Below are 22,111 nucleotides of genomic sequence, written 5' to 3' on the forward strand. Positions count from 1 at the left end.
GAAATCCCATGGACAGAGAAGCAGGCAGGCTACAGTCCATAGGATCACAAAGAGTAGGACATGACAGACATGACTAAAGTGACTTGGCACACTAGTGTGTAAATACATGCTTCAGAATTTACATGCACAACTTCATCTTCTTCAGTAAAAGAAACAGACTTCATTCCCAGATGCCTAGCTGGACAGTGCTAATCTAATTTACCCTGCCTGGTATATATAAACCCACACTGTTACTTTATATACTTAGCATTCTTTTGTGTGTTACTGTGGGTTATAAAGTTTCATGGATTGAGGTGAAATCACTACTAGGATAGAGACTGACAATTTAAACAAGCACATGTAGAGATTCTACACAAATAGAATAGGGAAAAGGCACTTACAAAATTTAAAACCAGGTAAGGTTCCTGTAATGGTTAATTTTATGTGACAACTTGAGCATGCCATTGTGTACCCAGATTAAACATTGTTTCTGGGTGTGCCTAGGAGAGTATTTTTGGTTGAGACTAACCTTTGAACTGGTTCACTCAGCAATGTAGCTCTTCCCAATGTGGGTGGGCACTGTCCATTCCATTGAAGGCCTGAATAGAACAAAAGGTGGAGGAAAGAAGAAGCAACTCACCCTTTTCCTTCTGCCTCACTGCTTGAGCTGGGACATTTAATCTCATCTCCTGCCCTCTGACTAGGATTTACATCATTTTCTCCTCTTGTTCTCAGGCCTTCAAACTCAGACTGAATTACACTGCTGGCGCTTTCCTGGATTTCTACTTTGCAGTCAGCGGATTGTGGGACTTCTCAGCCTCCATAATCATGTGAGCCAATTCCTCCTAATAAATCAATCTTTATCTTTATCTCTGTCTCTATCAACATCTCTGTCTCTCTTTTCTCTCTCTGTATAGGCTTCCCAGGTAGCTCAGTGGTCCAAGACCCTGCCTGCCAAGCAAGAGACTTAGGTTCGATCCCTGGGTCAGGAAGATACTCTGGAATAGGAAATGGCAACCTACTCCAGTGTTATTGCCTGGGAAATCCCATGGACAGAGGAGTCTGATGGGCTACAGTCCATGGGGTTGCGAAAGAGTTGGACATGACTTAGTGACTAAAACCAAACCAAATGGCATAATCCTGTTGGTTCTGCTTCTCTAGAGAACCCTGAGTGATACAGCACCTCAGGTTTTGGATTTGGTATAGGCTATGACCACTTATGATGTATAGATTTGGTATAGATTTGATATAGACTATGACCACTTATGAAATTTCCATAAAGATAAACATCTCTGTGGAAATTTTCATCTTTTTGGAAGGGGAATAACCTATCTTCTGTTTGATCCTGTGGACCCCTATTTCCTAAAAGAATATGATGCCAATTTTATTTTTGAAGTGAAGGTTTCATTTTGAAAGTTGGATCAACCTATCTGATGATGTCTAACGGTCACAAAGTGAAAGTCTGTTTTAGGAGATGGAATGATTAGGAGACAAGTTTAGGCAACAGAAGTTCATTGGCTTCAAGAGGTTGGTATTGAGTTCTGGGATGTAGAGGTGGGATGGAACCAGGGGCAGATCAGAGGTTGTACTTGGCTGGTGACTTTGGAGGAGTTAGATATCTGCTCTGAATCTCAATTTCCACAGGCGTGAAATGAAAGTGGAGTATTAGATGATCTCTAAGGTTTCATCCAGTACTAAAATTTAATGGGTCTGCTTTGGAATAACAAAAGTTACCTTGGAAGTAACTCAGTGCTTTGCATGTTGCTCAATAAATGCTGATTGATAATGGCAGTGATAAAGTAATGAATACTTAGATCAAGTTATACTTGAAAATGAGTTATTCTTGAAAGGAATAGGGAGGGAAGACCCCTTGATCTTCTCCAGTGAGGGGCTGCTGGGTCAATATTTCTAGTCTCGTGGAAGTATAGATAGGGAAGGAGCCTGCAGAGTTTCTCCCTTGAGATGATTGATCTATCTTCATGATATCATATCTTTTCAGGGTGAGTACCATAGAGGGTTTTGTTGACTGCAAATGTGGATGTAGGGTATATTATAGACAGTTCTGATGGAATTAGCAGGGAGCAGAAGAGGGCAGAATTATACAGAAAATTCTTTGGAGTTATAGCATCCAGTATTTCCTAAAGGGACTTCCTCAAGGTTCCATATTGGGCCCAGTATTTTTCCTTTGCCCCTCCAGATATTACTCAAATCCTGCTCTACTCTCTGCCCAGGAGGGATGACATATGGATTCCATCAACAAGCCCCTAACCTCTAGCTGGGTCTGGTCAGGATAGGAGGGAGGGGGAAGAAGGAGATCAAGCTACTTATTCCTGATATCCCTCCTGTGAGGTCAGCTGGAGCTGTCCGTGTCATTTGACAGGCTGCCACTGCTTCTCTCAAGGCTTAGTCAGTACACAAGCCTCTCTCCTGCTCTCATCAGGTCTAGCGGAGGTGACTTCTTTGTGGCTGTGAGTCCCAGTTCCTTCACTATCACTGTGGTTTACCTATATACTTCACCTTTGTAATTAGTCACTTTGTGAATTTACCCTCTTAGAATTACTTTGAGTGCACTCTTGTTTCCTGCTGGAATCTTGACCAGTGCATATACTGTTCAACAAATGGAGTATGAAGAGGAAATGGCAACTGGGGCCATATTACCACACATCTTACTATGTAGCCCTCCACCATAGCCTCTGGACCATCTTAATTGTGCTATCTGTCACCTCTGCATTGTCTTCCTCATATTGACTTCTTTAGTGACTTCATGAGCCAAGCAGGGAATGAGGTTCCAGCCAATTCAAAACCAAGCCAGAAATGCTCAGTTTTTTCCCCTACCCTATCCAGTATTCTACTCCCACTCCTCTTGGCAGAGGAGACTGAGATTTTCAATCAAAGGCAGAGATTTTGTCTTGGTCTTCTTTTGTTCCCAGAGCCTGGAACGTAATACATGCTAAGCAAGTGCTTACATAATGAATACACAGAAGATGGAATTGAGGAAATGTCCATTTATTAAGCCCTGTTTCCAGGCAGCCCAGGGGTGGTCTGCTTCTCTCCCTTCCTTGAAGAAGCTCATTGCTTTTCTTGCCTCCTTGCACAGCAGTGCCGCTCTATTCTCACCAGTTGAGTGCTGATAGATGGCTTTTGTTGTTGTTTTAATAACAGCTTTAATGAGATATAATTCACATGCCATACAATTCTTCACCCTTTTAAAGTGCACAGGTCAGTGGTTTCAGTATATTCACAGGTGTGTGCAACCATCACCACACTCAGTTTCAGAACATTTTGATTACTCCTGCAAAAACCTTATACTCATTAGTGGCTACTCCCCGCCCCCAACTTTCCTACATCTGCCCTTGCTCTCATCCCCTGGTAACCACTAACCTATGGATTTGCCTATTTTGGACACTTCATAGAAATGAAATCATACAGTATGTGGTCATTTGTAAGTGATTTCTTTCTCTTTGCACATGGATTTCAAGCTTCATTCAAGTTGTAGCATATTTTAGTACTTCATTTGTTACATATACATTTCTTCCACTGTCTGGGTACACCACATTTTATTTATCCATTCATCAGTTGGTGGGCAATTGAACTGTTTCCTCTGAATTCTAGTAGGCATTTAACAACTAGCAATCGGGGTGGGGGGGGTGGATGGGTGGGGAAGTCCTGATTCATAGCATTTGTTGATTTCATGGTGTCAATACTCCCATCATGGCTGATTTCAAGCTACATGATGTCACTGAACATGAAGTTGGAGAGATGCTAAAACAGGCTCTTGTGAGCCTCTGCAAGCCAGCTCCAGTGTACCACTCTGATCATCTTTACTTATGAGTCACTCAAGTTACCAGAGATGTGGCCATACACTATTACTTTGTGGGTGTGTGTGCTCAGTGACTTCAGTCATGTCCGACTGTTTGTGACCCTGTGGATTGTAGCCAGGCTCCTCTGTCCATGGATTCTCCAGGCAACAATACCGACCTAGGGATCGAATCGCATCTCCTGTGGCTCTTGCATTGCAGGCAGATTCTTTACCGCTGAGCCACCAGGGAAGCCCCATTATTACTTTAGGAAAATAATAATGATAATTATAAAAGTAATACAACAGGGGACTTTATTGAGGACTTTATTTGTATCAGGCACTGTGTTAAGAACTTTGCCTCATTTAATTCTTGACCACAACTCATCCCCTTAGCAGTCTGTGGCTCCCAACTACCAATATTCTATGCTTGCTTCACTGTCTCCTAGCTGATCTCCCTGCTGTTTCATATATGCTCCCAACACATTACATCTCACAACTTCAGCACCCTTCCCCTCTGGTACACTCTTTTCCACAGATATTAACGTAGCTCATTTCCTCATTTCTACCAGATCTCTACTCAGGTAGAGACCTTTTCACCACCTCATAACTTTATTTAATACTTTGCCAAGTTTTGTTTTTCTTCATTGCACCTATCACTGAAATTCTGATTTTGTATACAGTTGACCCTTGAACAAAGTAGGAGTTAGGGGTGCTGACCCCTGTGCAGTTGAAAATCTACCTATAACTTATAGTTGGCTCTCTGTATCAGTGGTTCTGCACTCATGGATTCAACCAACCCCAGACTGTGTAGTACTCTAGTATTTACTGCTGGAAAATAACCGTGTATTAGTGGACCTGCAGTTCAAACCCCTGTTGTTCAAAGGTCAGCTGTATGTATTTCATTTGTTGACTGGCTGCCTCCCCAGCATAATGTAAGCACCATGAAGGCAGAGTTTTGGTCACAGTTGCATTCCTAGTGCCAAGTCTGTGCCCTTAATCACAGCACTAAACTGGGATATTTGGAATTTTTGAACAAGTGCCTCTCTTCTCCCTCTCTGCTCCTCCCGTGGCTGTCAGGGGAATGTTTAGAGAACATTCTGCCCCAGCCCCTGCATCTCTGTCAGCAGCAGAGCTAGGATTCCTCTGACACAGGTGGGAGACAACCCACTGATATGGCTGAGAGTGTGCCCCACTCTGGAGCCAATCTCAGTAAGTCTGCATCCCGGCTCTGACACCACCTCACTGTGTGCGTTGGGCACTTTACTCAACTTCTCAGAGTTTCCCATCTTTAGAACAAGATAATAAGAGTCCCCACATCATAAATTTGTTGTGAAGATTAACATGTTAGTTTAAAGTGATCAACATAGCAAGTGCTCAGTACACTTGTTGTTTTAGCTGTGAGGACATCATCTGGAGTAAACTTTACTTACTGTGGAAGTCACCTGCGTGTCCCGTCACGTAGAAGCCCCATAAAAATGTCACTACCTATTTCCTCTGCAGCTTTTCTGTTACCCTGGTTGCTGGCATTCTGTAAGAGCTCATCTAGATTGTCCTGCTGTCCCAAGGAACTGGATGGTTCGCCATCTGCTCTTGTTTCTCACAAAAGAGGAGACACTTGGGCTTCAAGAAGGGGTCATCAGGCTGTGTCTCTTTGCCAGGAAATTACCTAAGCTTAGCAGGTAGGTTGGAAAAGGCCCAAGGGAAACCTGGTATCATTCTTAGCCTAACTAGCGGAGACTAGCCAGATCTGGAGAATCTGGCTGGGGAAAGAAAAGCCTCCTACAGAGGAGAAACCTTTACCCACAGCCCTCGGATACTGAAACTAAAGGAAGCCTTGCCTTCCTTGCCAAACTGAGTGGAGAAAGAAGGAGATGGCAAGTCGTTCAGGAAAAGAAGAGTAGGCACCCTGTATGCAGGACTGACTTGGAAGGAAGCCCCGAGGTCCTTAAGTCTACTTTACTGTGTGCTCCTGCTAGGCAGGGCTCCGAATCCAGGGGACTGTGTTTTACAGCCTCCTTCCATATACCACCCTCCTGTACCCAACCCCGGGTCCATGAATTTGGTTAAAGTCATGAATTGCTCAGACAGGGAACTTCATTTAGTAATTTCCGTAAATCCAGTTCCGTACCTATTTACTGAACACCCACAAGGAGCTGGGCAGTATTAGTGGGCAGTCCCAGGAATCCTAGGAGCCAAGAATCCACAGTCACATGCCAGAAAAATAATCCCCCTGTCTCTGAGCATCCTCATGTCCTCGGAGTCAGCGTCTGGGTCTGATCCCTGCAAAACATAAACACTTCCTAGTATTCGGGCTCCGGGAGCACTGGGCTCCCGCGGGGCCTCCGTGAAACGCTGGCGGATTGAGGGGCGGGGAAGAGAGAGGGCTGGGGAGGTAAGGAAGGAAGGAGGGGGAAGGAACGAGGTGCGTCTCCCCTCTCATCTTGTCCCAATCAGGAGTCTGCGGGTCGTGTTCCCGGGCGCCGATTCCGGCCGGCCAGAGACTCTTCCAGGAACCGCCTGGCACCCTGGCCAGGGACTCTGGCGGGGCTGGAGCTCGCGTCTCCCTCCTCCCACCCTTCTCCTCCCGGGGGTACCCGCGCCTCACTCAGGGGCGTGTCCTGCCCTACCTCGCGTCCACAGTGGTCCACTCATCCGGTACAGGCAGCCGCGGCGGCGGCGGCGGCAGGCGGAGCGAGAGCCGCGGTCGCTCGGGTTTTCAGCGCGAGCTGGAGCCGCGGCAGCCTCGCCGTGGCGGCACCTGTGCAGCGCACAAGTAGCAGGACCAGGGTGTGGGGTTCCTGCCAGCCGCCGTCTGAGTCCGAAGGAAGGGGCGCCTCCCAGCCCCTTGGGATTCCACTGGTCGGCAGAAGCTCGGGGCCGGGATCCTGGTGGGGTAGCCATGGGCAGGACCAGCTAGAGGCCGGAGCAAGGGCTCGTTTGGTCCCAGTGTAGAGAGGCAGAGGGAAAGCTGAGTCTGGGACCATGACAGCCTCCCGCCTGGACTTTGGGGAGGTGGAAACTTTCCTGGACAGGCACCCAGAGTTGTTGGAAGATTACCTGATGCGGAAGGGTAAGCAGGAGATGGTGGAGAAGTGGATGCAGAGGCACGGGCAGGGTCAAGGGGCGGTAGGCCCGAGGCCCACCCCGGCTGCCGGCACGAGCGGTGGCGAAGGCAGCGGCAGCCTCGGTGGTGGCCCTGGCCCCGACGGCTCTGCCAGCAGCCAGCTCACCCTGGACGGTGGGGACAGTAGGGCGGGCCCCGTGGGTCCCAGCTGGGCCAGTGGCAGCCGGGGCGATGGGAGCCTGCAGCGGAGAGCTTCTCAGAAAGAGCTGAGGAAGAGTTTTGCCCGCTCCAAGGCCATCCATGTGAACAGGACCTACGATGAACAAGTGACCTCCCGGGCCCAGGAGCCCCTGAGCAGTGTGCGGCGGAGGGCGCTTCTCCGGAAGGCCAGCTCCCTGCCCCCCACCACCGCCCACATTCTCAGTGCCCTGCTGGAATCGCGGGTGAATCTGCCTCAGTACCCCCCTACGGCCATGGACTACAAGTGCCACCTCAAAAAGCATAACGAGCGACAGTTCTTCCTGGAACTGGTCAAGGATATCTCCAATGACCTTGACCTTACCAGTCTGAGCTACAAGATCCTCATCTTCGTCTGCCTCATGGTGGACGCAGACCGCTGCTCTCTCTTCCTGGTGGAAGGGGCGGCTGCTGGCAAGAAGAGCCTGGTCTCCAAATTCTTTGATGTGCATGCAGGAACCCCACTGCTGCCCTGCAGCAGCACAGAAAACTCAAACGAGGTACAGGTCCCCTGGGGCAAAGGCATCATTGGTTATGTCGGGGAGCATGGAGAGACGGTCAACATTCCTGATGCCTACCAGGTAGGACTTTGCATTGTCCCCTTCCAGAGCCCCATTGTTCTGGGAGCCAAGCCTTCTGTTACCCTTTGGCATCCACAAACACAGTAACTTAGATTCTTTACTGTATGAATTTTGCTATTTAAATTCCTTCTGAGTTTAGATTAGTTTGAATGTTACTATACCTTCTTTGATAGAATGGTCTTTTATTAACACACAGTGGCTTGTGGAAAATTCATATAACACACAGGGATACATTTTTGTATCCAGTAATACCTCGTGTTTCTTTGTCAAGATACCTTGTCTTTAAGAATATCAGTGTATGGTTTTAGAATGCATTTTTTTTAGGTGCTAGAAAAAGATGTCTACTCCAGAATTCCAGTGTTAGTCTGAAGAAAATGGGTATGTTGGTGTCTCTGATGTCATTTGGGCACCATAATGCATTTCATTCTCATTCCAGATTGGGAGGGGATCAAAGTGCCTAGCTATTTCCTTAGCCCCTTCTCTTATATGAGTTCCAAGGTAAGGAAGACGAGAAAAAGAGGAGGAAAGTCAAGGGAAGAATGGGCCTCTGACCCATTTATGCCTTTTTTTTTTTTTAGCATCTATTTTAACTGCTTCTGTTGTGGAGTTGAGAGAAGTTGAACAAATTGAAGAGTTATTTAGGTCTGAATCCAGCATTATCTGCAGTGGGCTCTTGACTGAGCAAGTAGGTTTTTAGTTTGTGAAGCAAATGGATAATTTTCTAGCAATTCCAAAGGCAATGAGCACGGTGAATGTGCTGGATTCAGGTAGAAAAGGAAGCCCATCATGCTGTTGTCTGGTGTTTCTAAGCCTTTCATTTTCACAGTGATTTGAACTTGCTATTAGATCCTGGTTCTGGAAGTCAGTCCATTCTAATTTCTTCAGTATCACTTCTCTGAACATAATGAAACTGGATGCCACTTTCTAGGGAACTTCTTTGGGGTTCATAATAATGGACAGTTCTTTTCCTTGGTCATGAAAGTTTTGTTGTCATTTGATGAGCACTTCCAGTTGTCTAATAAAGCTGAAGTTTTCTCTTGAGTTTGATGCTGTTGCTCAGAATAGCAAAAGTGGTGGGAAGGACCCTAAAAGTAAAATTTTCTCTGTTTCATCTGAAAGTTGGTAATATTACATAGAAAATTGAGGAGCTTGTCTTGAAACCAACTTTCTTGTTTTTGTGGGATGTCTATCAATATCATGTTTTAATGTTAAGGAATGCCTATCACAATACCATTTTTTTAACTTGTTTATTGATTAGATTCATTATTCATTATATTCTTCTTAAAGACTTTGATCAGCTTAGGACAAACAAGCAATGAGTGATCTTTAATAGGTGTCTATTTCTCTAAGACCCTAGAAAACCATGGAAAGAAATAAAAACATTTAATAATTGAAATGTTGAAGATTCTGTAAAAAGTTGAACAATCACAAACTTTTCTTTCTCATTATTTCCCATCCTTATTATGTGCTTGGGTAAAAAAAAAAAAAATCCCTTCCTGGTAAGATGATCCTTTTTATAGCCTGCAATTGCAGTCTTTTCTCTCTATTGCTTTTACTTTTCTTATTCTTCCCCAATTGATTTTCTCCCATTTCTGTAGCTTTTATTTATTACTCCCTTCTGTTAGCTCCTAACTTTTATTTAATACTGTTCATATATACTGTCTTCTCTTCAATAGCATAATTCTCAGCTTCCTTAGCAGTTAACTTGTCTTCCTGTTGCCTAGTATTGTGCTAGAGGTGTTACCACAGGCATAGAAAATCAGGCTTTCAGAAGCTGATGTTTCTTCTGGGCCCTATTCTTATTCTGAAGACAGAGGGTAAAGCAGAGTTGCCTTTTAATATTGGAAACTGACATTGAGAATGGAGAGTTCTTCTTTTCACCTTCCCTGGGTGAGTAATGATGGCTGTAAAGACTGGGTTGGTGGGAGAACTGGCCAAAGGCAGGAAGGGAAAGAGTTATAGAATTATAGAGTTTGAGATCTTGATCCACTCCTTGTCTTCATTTTGATCTGCTTAGGAAATTTCTCTTGTCTTTCTCCATTGGTTTCTTTCAAACTATATATTTTTGACCTGGTGTGTTTTTCTTCATTTTTATTTCACTACTTTTCTTTGATAAAATTGCTTTTTTTTCTTTATTATGGTACGCTAGTCACCACTTGGAGAAGGCAATGGCACCCCACTCCAGTACTCTTGCCTGGAAAATCCCATGGACGGAGGAGCCTGGTAGGCTATAGTCCATGGGGTCGCTAAGAGTCGGACACGACTGAGCGACTTCACTTTAACTTTTCCCTTTCATGCACTGGAGAAGGAAATGGCAACCCAATCCAGTATTCTTGCCTGGAGAATCCTAGGGACGGCGGAGCCTTGTGGGCTGCCGTCTATAGGGTAGCACAGAGTTGGACACGACTGAAGTGACTTAGCAGCAGCAGTCACCACTAGTGTGACTCTGGGAGAATTTCTTGATTTCTGAGTCTCAATTTACTCATATGTGAAATGGTAATAATAATACCTCTGTAGTAAAGATCATTGCTTTGAAAATAAAGTGAGATGCTACAGTAAAGCCCCCTCAACAGTACCTGGCACATTTCAGTTATTCAGAAATGGTTAACAGTTTATGATGACAACAATGATATCTGGTTTACTAGTGTTCTTTTTCCTCTTTCTCTCAATTTTAATTGTTTTTCTTCTTATCTGCGGCTGAGATATGAACTCAGCACATATTCACCAGCCTTATCTTTCCCTAAGTCATACTCCACCCTTAAATTAAATATTTTAGAACTAACTTTTCATTGAAGGAATATGGAAATGTCTACTCTTTCACCCTCTGCTTAAGATTACTCTAAATGTGATTGAAAATTCTTGACCATATCTTATCCTACTAAAAGTTCTACATTTTGTTCCTTTTAGAGCTCATGCAATTTAAAATTTTTATAGTGTTGTATTAATATTGCATCCTTCCCAAGTTATAGTATTTTCCCTTATCCGTTCCAGCTATTATAGATTTCTCTTAATGAAAACTGACAACCTTCCAAATGCATGTTCTCATCACAATATTGTTGTAATTCTAATCATATATGTAAACATCTTGAACTTCCTATGTGAAAATATAACTATCCTCTCTGATTTTTTATTGACTACTATATTTTTAAGGCATTTCTTGCTTAGGTTCAACTAGTGTGCTTTTTTTTCTTCAGGAGATGAACTTATCACATGGAGTATGAAAATTGAATCATTTAATAAGATTGATGATCCCCTTAGAGGTTCAGAATGTGGGTGAGAGAAAGGCACTGAAAATGCTTATGAAATTATGATAATAAGCATGGCATCCTGAAGTCAAGAGTAGAATAATGAGGTACTAAAGTTGAGTAAAAGTTTTGAAAGCAAAAATACTCCTTAGTTTATTTCATTATTTTTCATTACTTTCCTCAATTAGTCCTGAAAAACAGACTTGAAATTAGGAGACAAAGAATTTCAAATGAAAAAAAAGTTCCTTTTACATATTCAGTGTAGCTCACAGTGACTGCAAGCTACCTTTTCCCTTGTCAGCTCTAAGTTATTAAACAACCCACTTTAATATAGTGATGAAAAAATTGCCCTCAAGAGGTTGAAAATAAGAGCACTCAAATAACAGGTGTTCTCTTTGAAGTTATTCTAAGCATTCAGAGTATAGCACTTTAAACATTAATAAAAAGTGTGAGATGATATTTTAGTTAGTGTTGGTAATGATGATACAGGTGTTTGATAGGCTTTGGGTTTCAAAAACAGTCAGGATGTTTTGTTAGGTGAGCTGAGAGGAGTAAAGGGGATGACGCAGAAGGGTTACAGGTGTGCCAGGCTTTCAGAAAACCTGATCTGTTTACACAACAGATTCATTTATTCATCAGTTCCAACAAACATACACCGAGTGCCTATTATACCTAAGCCCCAGCTAGGGGGCCTGTGGGTGTACAGAAGTAAGAGGACTTGCTTCTTGCTTTCCAGGTACTTCCAAGTACAAGGTTGTGAACTATTCATGAACAAGTAATGCCAAGCGGTACTAAATAAATGACACGAACTGAATGGCATTAGTCAGAGAGGAAAATGGAGTCACACTGTGACTTGGCTCATTATAGAAGACTTCATGGAGGAAGTGTCATTCAAACTGGGACAAGGGTTAGATTTCACTGTTGGAGATAGTTGTGGAGTAGGGAAAGGCATCCAAGTACAGCAAAATGACCTCAGCAGAAACACAATAACGGACAACCCAAAATATGTATAGAGGAGAGTGAGTGATTTAATTTGGCCAAAGTATTGCATATGCTATAGGATGAGTATGCAAAAGTAGGATGACGGCAAAAGAAAGAATCTTGAGTACCTGACTAAAGAATTTGAACTTCCCTAACAATAAGCCATCCAATTCTTCCCACCTCCCTCTCAGAGAGCCACTGTTATTGATATCTGTTTCTTGTGTATACTTCTAGGGAGCCGTTATGCAAACACACACAAATATGTATTCCTCCCTCCTTTTGTACAGTTGGAAGCACACCATGCACACTGTTCTGTAGGGCTTTTTTTTCTAATTATGTATGTCAATGGTCTATCTATATTAGAACATAAAGAGTTGTTTGGTTTTTCTTTTTGTTTTTGTTTTTTGCTTTTTATACCTAAACAATATTCCACAGTATGGATGTATGGGTATGTCATTACAGATTTAGCCAGTCCCCTATTGGTGAATATGCAATCATTTCCTTTTGTGCTGTTATAAGAAGTACAGTTACTAACATTGTTTGGACTTCATTTTGCATACACTCAGGTATGTCTATAAGCTAAATTCTTTAAAATGAATTGCTCTGTTAAAAGATGTGCACTTTAAATTTTGACAGTTACTGCCAAATTGCCCTCCATAGATGTTGTACCAGTTTATATTCCACCAACAATATAAAGAGTGTTTGCCAACCCAATGTTTTATCCAGTATCTGGAAATTTGCCTATCTGATATGTGAAAAAAGGTATGCAATAAGTATAATTTAACTAAGATCATGGCATCCAGTCCCATCACTTCATGGCAAATAGATGGGGAAACAGTGGCTGACTTTATTTTTCTAGGCTCCAAAATCACTGCAGATGGTGACTGCAGCCATGAAATTAAAAGATGCTTACTCCTTGGAAGGAAAGTTATGACCAGCTTAGACAGCATATTAAAAAGCAGAGACATTACTTTCCCAACAAAGGTACGTCTAGTCAAGACTATGGTTTTTCCAGTGGTCATGTATGGATGTGTGAGTTGGACTATAAAGAAAGCTGAGTGCAGAAGAATTGATGCTTTTGAACTGTGGTGCTGGAGAAGACTCTTGAGAGTCCCTTGGACTGCAAGGAGATCCAATCAATCCATCCTAAAGGAGATCAATCCTGGGTGTTCAATGGAAGGACTGATGTTGAAGCTGAAACTCCAATACTTTGGCCACCTCATGCGAAGAGCTGACTCATTGGAAAAGACCCTGATGCTGGGAAAGATTGAGGGCAGGAGGAGAGAGACGGGGGCGACAGAGGATGAGATGGTTGAATGGCATTGCCGGCTCGATGGACATGGGTTTGGGTGGACTCCAGGAGTTGGTGATGACATGGAGGCCTGGCGTGCTGCAATTCGTGGGGTCACAAAGAGTTGGACACGACTGAGCGACTGAACTGAACTGAACAATAAGCCATGGGGCTTCCTAGATGGTTCAGTGGTAATGAATCCCCCTGTTAAGCAGGAGACATAGGTTTAATCCCTGGAGAAGGAAATGGCAACTCATTCCAACATTCTTGGAAGACTGGAGAAGGAAAGACCCCCCCACCCCACCCCAGAGAAGAAAATGGCAACCCACTCCAGTAGTCTTGTCTGGGAAATCCCATGGACGGAGGAGCCTGGTGGGCTATAGTCCATGGGGTCACAAAAGAGTTGGACATGACTTAGTGACTAAACAATGACAACAACAGTAAGCCACAGGAAGAATTTGAGAACTTTTTAGCATGGTCAGAATGGTGTTTTGGGTAACCTGGTAGCAGTGGCTGAATGGATTGAACAAGGAGAGGCTCAAAACTGTGAAAATAATTTGGAATCTATTATGATGGCATGGTGGAGCCAGATGAACTACTGCACTAAAGCACGAAAAGTAGGAATAGACAGCTGAGTTATGTGGGGATGTCCTGCAGGTGTGAATTTGGGCAAGGAGAGAGGGAAGTCAGTGATGACTCACATTCTACACCTGGGAAATATGGGGAAGGGTAATGTTGTCATTAAAAATAGAAAGAGAAGGTTGAATGAGTAGAGATTTTAAGTGAAGCCAGCTACATAATTTGTGGAGCTCAGTACAAAATGATTAAGCAAGAGCCTGGCTGGAGGTGAAGGCAATATTGCCTTCCCAAGGGTCTGCTGCCCCAACCCACAGCAGATATGTGACCCTCAAGTGGTTTCAGCTTTCATGCTGAGAAATTCTCACCTGGACTGTGAGCAAGAGGCCCTTTTGAGTTGCCTGCTGAGTGTGCCATAGAGCTGCCAGCTCTGGGTGGAGATGACCACCGCCTTGTTCCTCTTCATGATGGAGTGGGGCATGCACCTGACCCTTGCCCCATCCCTCCGAGACCGCAGCCAGGAGCAGAGGGCAATGGCAAATCAGTTGGGCCTCACCTCTAACTGCTTGCAGCTTTTGGTCTCAGGGCAGGGCTGACAAGGGGTATACTGGGTGGGGCTTGGGGTACCAGGCAGTAAGAATCAGTGGCCAAGAACCAGTCCTAGGCAGGCAGTGGGATGGGAGACTGACTGTGAGCTCTGGACTCATACACCATTGTCCTATTGGACTTCGTTTACAAAGCATGAATTCAAAGATAAAATTATTGAGAATTTCACATAGCCACAGCATTAAACCTCAAGCAGGGAGCCCCCGTGCAATTGCACCGGTTACATGCTTATGAAGCCAGCCCTGATTCTGAGTCACACTGAGTCTTAGGTGGAAGAGTTCAATTTTATTCCAGTCTAGTGTTTACTGCTTTTGTCTGGCCTCAGCTCCATCCTAATGAAATTCTGTGCCATTTTAAATGCCCAGATAGTGCTTTTCTACTTCTGTGTTTTTCATCCTTTCTGCCAGGACTCCTCTTTACCCATCTTTGCTCATTCAGATCTTGCTTTGGCTTCTCATGATATAAGAAAGGAGAGCTGATTGCTTCTCCTTGAAGAGACAAAAAAACAAAAAATTATGCATAAAGTTATATTTAAGAATGCATTGTACTATACTGCTATTATTAACATATATAAAATAATAATAAAGTGATATATAATAACTCATTTTCACAGAATTTCATTGTTCACTTTATTTTAGAATAATTTTCATTGAAATAAATACATTTAAAAGTGTTTGGTTTCAGAAGGGATCAATTTCATGTGTATAGAAAATTCAATGGTGAATATGCTTCATTTCCTGATAAGCCAGTGCTGACCAACATGGGTCTACAGCCCTGTGATTGAGTTGCTGAGATTTGCTCAAAAGACAGATGTTCATCTCACCCCAACACTAGAATTACAAAGGAGTTTCATGCAATCTTGTTTCAGCTTTCTACATGGTGTTTTAAAAATTCCCTCAAGCCCACAACCATGTTCACTAGCCCAGAACGAGAATTGATTTTGTGTTTGAAGCAGGAAACATTTGCTATTTCATCTGCTCTTCCTGACAGACACATGATCATGATAAACACAGTGACAAATTGCATTTGCTGCTTTGAACATGAGGAGAGATTACAGAAAAGTACAGTTCCTACAGAATCATGGAGAGGTAATTTAAGGCTAACTTAATTTTTTTTCCCAGCCCATAAGCTAAATGTTTACTAACCTGACCAATTTATTTTGGTTCCTAAGGTTTGGGTCACCTGTTTATTTACAAGCTGGCTTAATTTGGAAGTCAGTGTTTCATGTTTAATATAGTATTGAAGAGTCATATGAAGCTTTCCACTGAAAAAAGCTTTGAGCTGTTTCATAGGAAAGTCAACAAGATATTTGAGTCCATTACTTGCTACTTTAGTCACTTATTTTAAGGGTGGTTTGCATTTAACCACATTCTTTTGGAAAGAGGAATTTGAACCATAAAAGAAGTAGTTTACTCATAAATAGTGGGTTGGATTTCTAATATTTTGGGAGAAACTTTGGTTTCCAATCATTCATAGGCATTCAGGCTAAATGTATTTGTTTATTTATTTATTTTTAGGATTAAAATGGTAAAGAAATTTTCCTGGTGTAAAAAGTGTTTTATTTTCTATAACTCCAAGAGTTTCTTATTAATTGGTTGTTTCAATGACTGAACAGTGTTTCACACATTAATGATAAATTCTGTTTCCTTTCCTAAAATATAGCTTTAGGCTGTTGCAAATTTAGTTGAAGAGATCTTTTTCACCTGAGTGAAAAAAATGAGGAACCTTTGAGATGTCTTTTTAGGGTATCAATTTTTAAAAAATGTAAACATGATAGAAGAGAAACGGAAGTTCTGCTGTTGATTAAGAAGAACTCTACTTATGGAGCACTAACTACAAGCCTGGCATTAGCTATTGAACAGGCATTGCCTCTTTTAATCCTCTCAACAATCCCCAGAGGTAGCTATTACCACCCCATTTTATAGAAGAAGAAACTAAAGTTTGGAGAGGTTAAGAAATTTGCTGAAAGTCACTCAGCTGTTAAATGAGGCAGCTGGGATTCAAGGTGAGGTCTTGGGACTGTAAAAAGCCTTCATGCCCAGCCACTCTTAGTGTGGTCTCTACTGACCATTGACTGTTGTGTGTATATTCAGGTCTGTCCCTTTGCCTTTTCTTTTTCTCCACACATTTAAATTCTCTCATCCTTTAAAGCCCATCTTCATGAAACTCTTTCTGATCCCTGGCCCATCTCACCTGAACTGGATATAATCTCTTCCTCCTTTGAACTTCTGTAATGCTTTAAGTCATGAGAAACGCTGGGCTGGAGGAAGCACAAGCTGGAAGCAAGATTGCCAGGAGAAATATCAATAAATTCAGATATGCAGATGACACCACCCTTATGGCAGAAAGTGAAGAAGAACTAAAGAGCCTCTTGATGAAAGTGAAAGAGGAGAGTGAAAAAGTTGGCTTAAAGCTCAACATTCAGAAAACTAAGATCTTGGCATCCGGTCCCATCACTTCATGGCAAATAGATGAGGAAACACTGGAAACAGTGGCTGACTTTATTTTTCTGGGCTCCAGAATCACTGCAGATGGTGCCTGCAGCCATGAAATTAAAAGATGCTTCCTCCTTGGAAGGAAAGTTATGACCAACCTAGACAGACCTCTGTTCGTTTCCAAGGCAAACCATTCAATATCACGGTAATCCAAGTCTATGCCCCAACCAGTAATGCCGAAGAAGCTGAAGTTGAACGATTCTGTGAAGACCTACAAGACCTTTTAGAACTAACACCCAAAAAAGATGTCCTTTTCATTACAGGGGACTGGAATGCAAAAGTAGGAAGTCAAGAAACACCTGGCGTAACAGGCAAGTTTGGCCTTGGAGTACAGAATGAAGCAGGGCAAAGGCTAATAGAGTTTTGCCACGAGAATGCACTGGTAATAGCAAACACCCTATTCCAACAACACAAGAGAAGACTCTACACGTGGACATCACCAGATGGTCAACACCGAAATCAGATTGATTATATTCTTTGCAGCCAAAGATGGAGAAGCTCTATACAGTCAGCAAAAACAAGACCAGGAGCAGACTGTGGCTCGGATCACGAACTGCTTATTGCCAAATTCAGACTTAAATTGAAGAAAGTAGGGAAAACCACTAGACCATTCAGGTATGACCTAGATCAAATCCCTTATGCTTATACCGTGGAAGTGACAAATAGATTTAAGGGTCTAGACCTGATAGACAGAGTGCCTGATGAACTATGGACAGAGGTTCGTGACATTGTACAGGAGACAAGGATCAAGACCATCCCTATGGAAAAGAAATGCAAAAAAGCAAAATGGCTGTCTGAGGAGGCCTTACAGATAGCTTGGAAGAGAAGAGAAGGGAAAAGCAAAGGAGAAAAGGAAAGATATTCCCATCTGAATGCAGAGTTCCAAAGAATAGCAAGGAGAGATAAGAAAGCCTTCCTCAGCGATCAGTGCAAAGAAATAGAGGAAAACAACAGATTGGGAAAGACTAGAGTTCTCTTCAAGAAAATTAGAGATACCAAAGGAACATTTCATGCAAAAATGGGCTCGATAAAGGACAGAAATGGTATGGACCTAACAGAAGCAGAAGATATTAAGAGGAGGTGGCAAGAATACACAGAAGAACTGTACAAAAAAGATCTTCATGACCCAGATAATCACGATGGTGTGATCACTCACCTAGAGCTAGACATCCTGGAATGTGAAGTCAAGTGGGCCTTAGAAAGCATCACTATGAACAAAGCTAGTGGAGGTGATGGAATTCCAGTTGAGCTATTTCAAATCCTCAAAGGTGATGCTGTGAAAGTGCTCCACTCGATATGCCAGCAAATTTGGAAAACTCAGAAGTGGCCACAGGACTGGAAGAGGTCAGTCTTCGTTCCAATCCCAAAGAAAGGCAATGCCAAAGAATGCTCAAACTACCGCACAATTGCACTCATCTCACATACTAGTAAAGTAATGCTCAAAATTCTCCAAGCAAGGCTTCAGCAATACGTGAACCGTGAACTTCCAGATGTTCAAGCTGGTTTTAGAAAAGGCAGAGGAACCAGAGATCAAATTGCCAATATCCGCTGGATCATCGAAAAAGCAAGAGAGTTCCAGAAAAACATCTATTTCTGCTTTATTGACTATGCCAAAGCCTTTGACTGTGTGGATCACAAGAAACTGTGGAAAATTCTGAAAGAGATGGGAATACCAGACCATCTGACCTGTCTCTTGAGAAACCTGTATGCAGGTGAGGAAGCAACAGTTAGAACTGGACATGGAACAAAAGACTGGTTCCAAATAGGAAAAGGAGTACATCAAGGCTGTATATTGACACCCTGCTTATTTAACTTATATGCAGAGTACATCATGAGAAACGCTGGGCTGGAAGAAACACAAGCTGGAATCAAGATTGCTGGGAGAAATATCAATAACCTCAGATATGCAGATGACAGCACCCTTATGGCAGAAAGTGAAGAAGAACTAAAGAGCCTCTTGATGAAGGTGAAAGAGGAGACTGAAAAATTTGGCTTAAAGCTCAACATTCAGAAAACTAAGATCATGGCATCTGGTCCCATCACTTCATGGGAAATAGATGGGGAAACAGTGGAAACAGTGTCAGACTTTATTTTTTTGGGCTCCAAAATCACTGCAGATGGTGATTGCAGCCATGAAATTAAAGGACGCTTACTCCTTGGAAGGAAGGTTATGGCGAACCTAGATAGCATATTTAAAAACAGAGACATTACTTTACCAACAAAAGTCCATCTAGTCAAGGCTATGGTTTTTCCAGTGGTCATGTATGGATGTAAGAGTTGGACGGTGAAGAAAGCTGAGCACCAAAGAACTGATGCTTTTGAACTGTGGTGTTGGAGAAGACTCTTGAGAGTCCCTTGGACTGCAAGGAGATCCAATCAATCCATCCTAAAAGAGATCAATCCTGGGTGTTCATTGAAAGGTCTGATGTTGAAGCTGAAACTCCAATACTTTGGGCACCTCATGCGAAGAGTTGACTTATTGGAAAAGACCCTAATGCTGGGTAGGATTGGGGGCGGGAGGAGAAGGGGACGACAGAGGATGAGATGGTTGGATGGCATCACCGACTCGATGGACATGGGTTTGGATAGACTCCGGGAGTTGGTGATGGACAGAGAGGCCTGGCGTGCTGCAATTCATGGGGTCGCAAAGAGTCGGACACGACTGAGAGACTGAACTGAACTGAGACAGCATATTAAAAAGCAGAGACATTACTTTGTCAACAAAGGTCCGTCTAGTCAAGGTTATGGTTTTTCCAGTGGTCATGTATGGATGTGAGAGTTGGACTATAACGAAAGCTGAGCGCAGAAGAATTGATGCTTTTGAACTATGGTGTTGGAGAAGACTCTTGATAGTACCTTGGACTGCAAGGAGATCCAACCAGTCCATCCCAGAGGAGATGAGTCCTGGGTGTTCATTGGAAGGTCTGATGTTGAATCTGAAACTCCAATATTTTGGCCACCTCATGCAGAGAGCTGACTCATTTGAAAAGACCCTGATACTGGGAAAGATTGAGGGCAGGAGGAGAAGGGGATGACAGAGGATGAGATGATTGGATGGCATCACCGACTCAATGGACATGGGTTTGGGTAGACTCTGGCAGTTGGTGATGGACAGGGAGGCCTGGCATGCTGCAGTTTATGGGGTCACAAAGAGTTGGACATGACTGAGCGACTGAACTGAACTGAATGCTTTAATTATGCTTCTTTGTGGGTACGTAAATGACTACTTGACTGTGAAGTTAATATCATGACTTTTTTCATTGACTGCAGTGTAGGGCTTAATACAGGGTCTTCTATTCAATTGAATAATTACCACTGACACCTCCTTATATGGTTAATTCAACCACCTCTAAGCAGAAATTTTAGCCTGTTCAGCCGATATAACTAACATTATTCAGCTAATGTGGACAGTTAAACCAGGAAATTCATTTCCTGAGCACATCTTTTAATTGTTTGTACCTTATTTTATAGATTAAAAAAATAGGAGCTTATATAGCCCAGATAACTGGTGAGTTATCTGAACTGCTTTTCTGCATTAGTTGATTTTTATGTTAATTGCTGGACACCAACCCCCATCTTCTCATCCCCTCCATTGTTTGTTTGTTTTCCTTTTACTTCATTTCATGTGGAGACCATGTTATAGAGAAAGTGGACTGCCATTGACCAAATGGCAACAACTAGCAACAGCCTACTGCCAGCTTCTTCAAAGCAAAAACAGGCTGGGGCATGACTGTTCCAGCTAATTGAACGTTCTAGTTTTCTTATGATTACCTCATTCATAAGAAATGAGGACGACAGAGGATGAGATGGTTGGATGACATCACTGACTCAATGGACATGAGTTTGAGCAAGCTCTGGAAGCTGGTGATGGACAAGGAAGCCTGGTGTGCTGCAGTCCATGGGGTCTCAAAGAGTCGGACATGACTGAGTGACTGATCTGAACTGACTGACCTCATTCATACAGTATAACTTATTGAAGATAAAACACCCCTTCCAGGATTAGGTCTTGAAAACGTTAGGATTTTTTCTTTGAAAATATTTTCAGATATGGGGGATTATATTGACCAACCTTATACTTACTTGTATGTGCTTATGGAGCTCTTTATTATATTGACCAACCTTTCAGGAACATTGAATTTTCAGGTTTATTGATTGCATATCTTATGTTTCATATACTCAAAAGGTCTCATAAAAATTTTAACTTCTGAGATGATTGCATTTTACATCCTGCTCTTCCCAAGATGTAGTTATTAGATGTCCACTGGGCATGTCCAAGTGAAAGCCATCTCTTCCCCTTCTGTTCCTTACAATTATCTCACCAATAAATTTAGCTGTTTGCTACATCTCCTCCTCAGCCCTCCTCTCAGAAGAACTAATAAGGTATTTAAGGGTAAACAGTACAGCTACGCTTGCTCTATAGAAATGTACTGCTATTCCTAGATCTGAAGAGGAGGGTGCAACTACCAGAGCCCTGCAAGAGTTACAGAGCTCTCTCTGTGGGAAAGCCCAGAGCTGTGGCCCTGGGGAGAGGAGCTCAGCCACTGGCAAACCATGACCCGGACCAGAGGGTCCAGGGGAACATTACCCTGTATGGCCTGCCAGTGCCACTCATTAGTTGAACCTAGGCTTGGTTGAGGCAAAGGGAGCCGTGGTATAGTGGATCATGGGAGTCAGCCTCCTGGCACAGGACAGGGAAGTGAAAGGTGGCAAGTGCATCTGGAGAACCAAATGGGGACTATCCAGGGTCACCAGGGATATTAGTTTATTCACCAGGAATGTAAATGTGTAGGGAGACCAAGTCAGGTAGGAATATCCTTCATTAAACACTGAGTTTCATGAGTCTAGAGCACAGAGATTGAAGTCTGTTGAAAACAAGCTCAGAAATGCTCTCTTTGGCACTCTTATTCTCTCCAATAGTTTTGGTTGCTCCTGATGTCCTATTTCCCAGAAGAAATCCTATAGGAGGCAACCTGGGCCAAAGACACTCTCAGGGAAGAGATGACATTGGTCTAGTTTATGGAACCTCTTCCCTGCAGTGCCTGATTAATCCCATTTGTTTGAGAATTGAATTCTTAGATCACTAATCGCTTTGTTAAACAAGCCACATCAGAGTATAAAAGAACATGTTCTAGACTTGGCGACAGAAATCTTGGATTCTATTCTCAATTCTGCCTTAGGTTTTTCAGCTATAACATAAGGATAAAATGTTCAGACATGTCTACCCCATATGGTATTTTGTGAGGATAGAATCATTTGA

At 42.8% G+C, this 22,111-nt stretch overlaps 1 protein-coding gene across 1 annotated transcript in view; it reads left to right on the forward strand.

Moving 5' to 3' along the window:
• The first annotated feature begins 714 nt into the window (after window positions 1-714).
• Window positions 715-22,111, forward strand: part of PDE11A (phosphodiesterase 11A) — a 403,729-nt gene continuing 382,332 nt past the window's right edge. The window contains exons 1-2 of the mRNA XM_081579583.1: window positions 715-809; window positions 5,279-7,660. Of these exons, the coding sequence (XP_081435709.1) occupies window positions 6,761-7,660 (900 nt within the window). The 5' untranslated portion in view covers window positions 715-809; window positions 5,279-6,760. The remainder of the gene's footprint in view (window positions 810-5,278; window positions 7,661-22,111) is intronic.

Source organism: Giraffa tippelskirchi, chromosome 3 (genome assembly GCF_054371585.1).
Source record: "Giraffa tippelskirchi isolate mGirTip1 chromosome 3, T2T-mGirTip1v1.2.pri, whole genome shotgun sequence".
NCBI classification, from domain to species: domain Eukaryota; kingdom Metazoa; phylum Chordata; class Mammalia; order Artiodactyla; family Giraffidae; genus Giraffa; species Giraffa tippelskirchi.